Here is a 5,865-nt window from a genome sequence, read left to right as displayed (position 1 = left end):
TATATATATATATATATATATATGTTTTTTTTGATTATAATGCCACCATCTGTCCTCTTTCAGTTTCTTTTCTTTTTTTTTTGGTCGTCCGTTTGAAATGGACAGAGGGAGAGTAAGTGCAGAGAGGTTTTTTATTTGAAGGAAGGGAATCATTAGTGTAATGTCACCGCCTAGCAGGCGCAGTGAAAGTTATTTAGCGGAGAAAAAGGGAAAGTTTTACATATTCCGTAGTTATTTTTCTTCCTTTACAGCCTCTAATAATTCCTTTCATATCTTTTTAACTCTTTTTGTTTTTTTTTGTGCTTTCGCATGCAATTATGTACATATATATAAATGCACATAAACCGCGAGCACGGGTGCCCATCTTCCTCATTTTCCACTACTTACTGATGCAACCTCGTCGAATCTATTTTACAAGTGCTTTTAAGCATATCGCTTTCATTGTGCATCTGAATTCTCACTGTGTCTTACTTTTTCTGTTATTTTGCTTATTCCTCTAAATGCAACCAACATTGTCCCGCCAAATACATACATACACATACACACACATGCGCTACTTCCCCTATTCTAACATCTGTTCTTATTTTTGTCCCACAGGTTTCCTCGTACGACGAGAGCAATCGACGGGTGGAGGGAAATAATACCAACAGAAAAGGGAAATACGCCCACAAATATTAAAACGTATATATATATATATATATTTTAAAATTTTTATTGACCCCGCGCACATACAAGCATAGGTGCAAAGAAAGATTGAGTGATGGCATTAGCACACGCCCCCATCACGGGGTTTCTGATAGGCATTTCCGTGTATTACTCAAGTGCTGCGATTCGTGGTCACGTGGTTTCGCAATCTTCTCGCACTGTACTGGGCTGGACAGCCACCATCAAGCGCTTCCCAATACTCACATTTCCACTGGGGACATTGGGGATCTCCATTTTTGATCTTGGTTGTGCGTTGTTCATAATTATACAGATGCGTAAACTGGAACGACGATGGGGATCAGCGTCTTTTCTCGCCTTCGTTGTGACAACTGCAATGATAAGTTCATTTATTATCAACGTCTGTGTTGTTAGGGGATCTTCCTTGTCGTTGCCATTCGAACAGCTTCAAGTCCTATCCGCAGCCGGGTCACTCATGCCGCTAGCCTCACTTGTGACGCGTTTCATCATGGAGGTGCCATCGCTCGACGCGTGGGAGTCTTTTTCGTTCCCTCTAGCAATAATTTCGAAGCCGCTGCTGACATTGTCGATGTTGAAACTAATTGTGTGCCCTGAAACGGAACTCCCGATGCGGACGTCACGCCTTCGCGGGAGCGTAATTCGTGCGGATGCGGGCCTCTACACTCGCCTGGTGCTTACCCTTCTGGGAGTTGTTTTCGGTCTCGCCTCGGGACGGCAGGGGCCATTGGCATGGTTCTTAGGTTTGTTCAGCCGGCGTGTGTGTCGTCCTGTCATGCGGTTACTGAAACCAATTCTCAACATAGTCGGTGGTCAGAGTCCCACAGTGGAATTAAAGCCACTCAAACGGGCGGGAAATGTAAGGGCGGCAACAGACGGCCGCTACACCGTGGATAATTTGGTTGAAGGAGGTTATATGAATGACGATGAAGCATTCGGGTTGTGGTCATCAGGGGGTGCTCGACACCGACGCAACGCGAGGCCCATGCCGCAGCGGGAGGGGCAAAATCCCACAGGTAATCAACAGACCACCCATCGGCCCGTCGGCGGTCGCGTTGGTGACGTTGAAGTGGATGAACGTGTCGCTCAGATAATGGAATTGGGAATGGGATTTAGTGCTGAAGACATTCGACATGCTTTGTCAGCGGCCGGTGGACAGGTAGATGTTGCTGTAAATGTGCTTGTTGGTGCCTAGAGGCAATTATCAGGAGGTTGTGGGTGTAGATTTTAATGCGACGGCAGCACCTGACGTGGAAGCCGTTGATTTTGCTGTCGTGCGGCTTCCACTCTACCCTACTTCTGTGAAGGTAAAATACCGAAGTTGCCTTGGAATATCCTCAGTAATTTCTATCTAAGTGCATGTGTACATGTTTGTGCACTTTGGCATTCTTGCGATACTAAGTGGGGAGGAAGTGGTATTGTCAGCACTGCTTTTCCATCCTTTGTGCGTTTCTTTTTTTTTTTTCTTCCCAACTTATCCCGTCATTCCATGTTCTGCTAGTCCAACGAGACGACCCTATCTGCCGAGTTATGCCTTGATACCTTAAGTTCCTTCTTTGGAGCTTTCAACTACGAGGAAATATAAGTGTAGTGCACTGCATTGTATTCATCCCTGTTGCCGCGACGTCATGGATTCACTGCAGTCGGCGGTGAAGAGCGTTTTGCTTTTTTCCCCTCGCACGGTAAAAAATTATGGTGATATTTCGGCTCCTCGTTCTAGTGGCCGCGAAGGCGAACTCGTATATATGGCGGAGGTGGCGGAACTGCTCATCACGGAGTTAATTAATGTACTTTCTCGTGGCCTATGCGAAGGAATTGATCTGTGGTCTGTTCTCGAGACTCTTAGGGTCGTGTGCGGCAAGATTGCGCGACACGAAAGTTCAAAAAGTCCACTGAGAAAGGCGATGTATCGTCTAAAGTTCTCTGGACAACTCGTGTATGTTGTGAAGTCTTCCTTCATGCAAAGCGCTGCAGATGTGCGTGTGCGAGCACTGCTGCGTTTAATGCTCAATCAGGGAGTGCTTTTGGCAGCGCTAGAACTCATTGGACGGTGGAATGCAGCGGAATTAACTGCATTCTATGCGGAGCGGGGTGCGAGTATTTTGTGTGATATGGAAGGGAAGTTGTGGGATGCGTTCCTCCGCATTTGTACTCCCATTGGTGGTGTGACCTTGACACAAATTGTAGCCGGAGTGTCAGGAACGGCTGCTACTGTGAAGTTTGACTTGATGTTAGTTCCCCCGTGCGCGGATAACACCCGCCGTAATGCAAATGGACCGATGCATGGGAACAGTGGCGAAGCAATTAAATGGTTAGACAACCGGCACGACACAACTACTGGCCATATCACTCCTTTATTTGGTGGTTGTAAGTCAACAGTGGGGACTGCGGAACGGAGAAGTGACTCACATGGCGTTTATGGGAGGGAAATGAGAGGGGGAAACAACAGCGGTGAGGCGGTTGATGTGGGCGATTATTGCAAAAGTGATGGGACCATCGCGGAAGTACGAACGAATGCCACAACTAATTTTACCGGTTCCAATTTAGAGCGCGCTAAAATGCTACTTGATGAGGCGGAGGTAATTCTCTTCAGGAAATGGCGCCAACTTGTGTCGGTCATGGCCGAACAGGAGGCGCTTCTCTTTGAGGCGGTCGACGGGGTGTAGCAAAGGTGTGTGTTTGTCTTGCTTCTAATATGATGAGACCCCGTGGGTATATATATATATATATATATTTATTTATTTATTTATGTATTTCCCCCTCTCCTAATAACCCTGTTTTCTTTATTTTCTTCATTCTTGGTATATGTATATATTTTTTACATTTCAGGTTGCCTCATTATTGTTTGTGCCCCTGATGGTTGCGAGTCGTGATTTATTATGTTTTTTATTTGCGTTTCGTATTTTTAGATTTGCACCAGAGTAACTGCAAACCCTTCCAACGTGTATTAAGCAGGAACTTATCCAACCCTTACTGGTTCCAGTTAGGGATATTCATATATTTACGTGTGTATTTATTTACTCCCTTCTTCACGAGCTATTTTTCATTTTTTACGTCTCATTGTTTTTTTCTGTAACGTGTGAAGGGTGTCAGGTGGGCGATCGGAAGGTCAGAAGGAGATAAAAAGGAAGAAATAAAGAAAGATACATCGGCTGGATCTTTCTTTTGTTTTTCGTTGCTGTCGACCCCATACTTCACTAGTTTAGTCGTATTTCCGTTGCAGGTACATACAAGAGAGCGGGAGCAGCAGAAGAAAAAAGAGAGGAAGGAAAAAAAAAAAGAAGACAACAGGAAAAACAGTTAGAGTGTGTTCAAAATCCACGAATCTGTCAAACACACGTTTAACAACAACAAAAAAAAAGATATGAATGAAGGTTCTAGCAGAGCGCTACAAGGCATGTATAGGGAGCACCCTTTGTGTTGTGCGGCATTTGCAGCTGCTGCGTGTGGTTATGCCATGTATCGTTGCACAAAACTCCTTCAGGCACTTAGGAAGCGTGTGATGACGCAAGTGATGCTTAATAGTCTTGAGCACGGCATTGTACATTTGTTCATTCATCCCCGCTGGCCACACGGCCCTAATTGTTTCTTGCATTGCTTTAAGGTGGAAACCTTTCTTCGACTGGCGAAGATTTCATACATTGTGCACTTCATCGACGACCCCACTGTATCTCCTAACGGGAAGTTGCCATTCATCTTGTACGATGGTGTAGCAGTGGGTGATAGTGAAGTTATCATTCATTACTTGATGAACGAGTTTGATGTAGATTTGGATAATCAACTATCCGCTGAATCCCATGCTGTTGGTCGCGTCGTTACAAGGATGGTTGAAACATCACTCAACTATGGTTTACAGCGAGTAGTGTTGATTGATCACCCCGAGTTATTGGAAGGTGTGTTAGAGGAGGAATTCACACGGGATGAGGAGTCCGCCCACAAAAAAGTGGAAGGCATGCGGCGCACGCTTGTGGAGGTTCTTGAGACCACTGGAGATTACCGACTGCCGCCGCTGGAGTACACACGCCAATTTCTTCAAGAGGTGAAGTGTTTGGATGTGCTTCTGCAGAAGAGTGCGTTTTTACTTGGAGACACTCCTACAAGTTATGACGCTGTGGTGTATGCGTGGTTGCATGTGGCGAAGACATTAATGGAAGGACATGAGGAACTCATCCCGGCTTTAGCTGTAAGTGAACCGTTTGCCAGTTACGTAGCCCGCATGACGAGTGCAGCTTTTCCAGATATGAAGTCCATCAGCGGATGCAATCAATCGCATAGGTTTACCCCACACACGTGTAGACAAGGCTGTTCTTGAGGTTTTGACATTCATTTTGTGTGATTATGTGAGGGTGTGCACATGTACACGCAAACGTATAAATTATCATGGCATATGATATATATATATATATATGCTTGGGATTCGAGTGTGGCAACTTTTGAAGGTTGGTTACACGGCGTTTGGATCTATCCTTGAACCGTATTTACATTTTCTGAACTCCTTTGACGATAGTTTATATTTGTGTTCGTTGTTTTTTTTTCTTTTTTTTTTTGTGTATGTGTGTAATTTATATGGAAGGAAGAGAGAGGAATGTGGTATGGTGTGTGGTTTGCTTTCTGTCTCTACACGCAATGCTGAAGTCACTGTAGCAGTGATCGCTGATAGTGTAAGAGGATTTTTTTAAAAAAAAAGGAAAGGAAAACAACCGAGGAACTCTGTGCGCGTGGTGGAGCGTTACTTCTTTCTTTTTCTGTTTTTTTTTTGTGTTCTGTTTCTTATTCTTATTCTTACCATATTTAACGGGGGTCGGTGAGTGATTGAAAAGGGTCATATATTTCGTTTATCGCGTTGTTGGGGATGGGAATTTGGGAGGATTTAAAATAAATAAAAAAAACACTCAAAAGGGGGAAATACAAAGAGAAAAAGACATGACACACACTTTCATTTATGATTATTGAGGTGCTGTTTTTTTTTAAATAAATCTCTCCCCTGCGGTTTTGTGCTGTGACCCAACGTATCGGTCATATGCACCGTTTGCAACTACCAAAAAATAAAAATAAAAATAAAAAGGAGTATAAACACAAGAAGGGGGAAAAAAAGAAGAAAAATTGAGCGAGTGGTGAATGGTGCTCAGTTTGGCAAGTGCAGAGAGGGGAGGAAGGAGATGTATAACATTTCTTTTTTTTTTT

At 44.1% G+C, this 5,865-nt stretch overlaps 3 protein-coding genes across 3 annotated transcripts; all 3 read left to right on the top strand.

Moving 5' to 3' along the window:
• Positions 1–760: 760 nt before the first annotated feature.
• On the top strand, positions 761–1,876 carry TEOVI_000182000 (UBA/TS-N domain containing protein, putative; the record flags this gene model as incomplete). Its single annotated transcript, XM_067224994.1, has 1 exon — positions 761–1,876. One exon carries the CDS (start codon positions 761–763, stop codon positions 1,874–1,876), a length of 1,116 nt encoding a protein of 371 aa, XP_067081095.1.
• A 433-nt stretch (positions 1,877–2,309) lies between these two features.
• Positions 2,310–3,347, top strand: TEOVI_000181900 (uncharacterized protein; the record flags this gene model as incomplete). The annotated part of the gene is made up of 1 exon (XM_067224993.1): positions 2,310–3,347. One exon carries the CDS (start codon positions 2,310–2,312, stop codon positions 3,345–3,347), a length of 1,038 nt encoding a protein of 345 aa, XP_067081094.1.
• A 698-nt stretch (positions 3,348–4,045) lies between these two features.
• Positions 4,046–4,993, top strand: TEOVI_000181800 (Glutathione S-transferase, C-terminal domain containing protein, putative; the record flags this gene model as incomplete). Its single annotated transcript, XM_067224992.1, has 1 exon — positions 4,046–4,993. One exon carries the CDS (start codon positions 4,046–4,048, stop codon positions 4,991–4,993), a length of 948 nt encoding a protein of 315 aa, XP_067081093.1.
• Between the last annotated feature and the right edge of the window lie 872 nt (positions 4,994–5,865).

Source organism: Trypanosoma equiperdum (assembly GCF_001457755.1).
Source record: "Trypanosoma equiperdum strain OVI genome assembly, contig: ctg_436, whole genome shotgun sequence".
NCBI classification, from domain to species: domain Eukaryota; phylum Euglenozoa; class Kinetoplastea; order Trypanosomatida; family Trypanosomatidae; genus Trypanosoma; species Trypanosoma equiperdum.
This window is presented reverse-complemented; position numbering and strand designations above follow the sequence as displayed.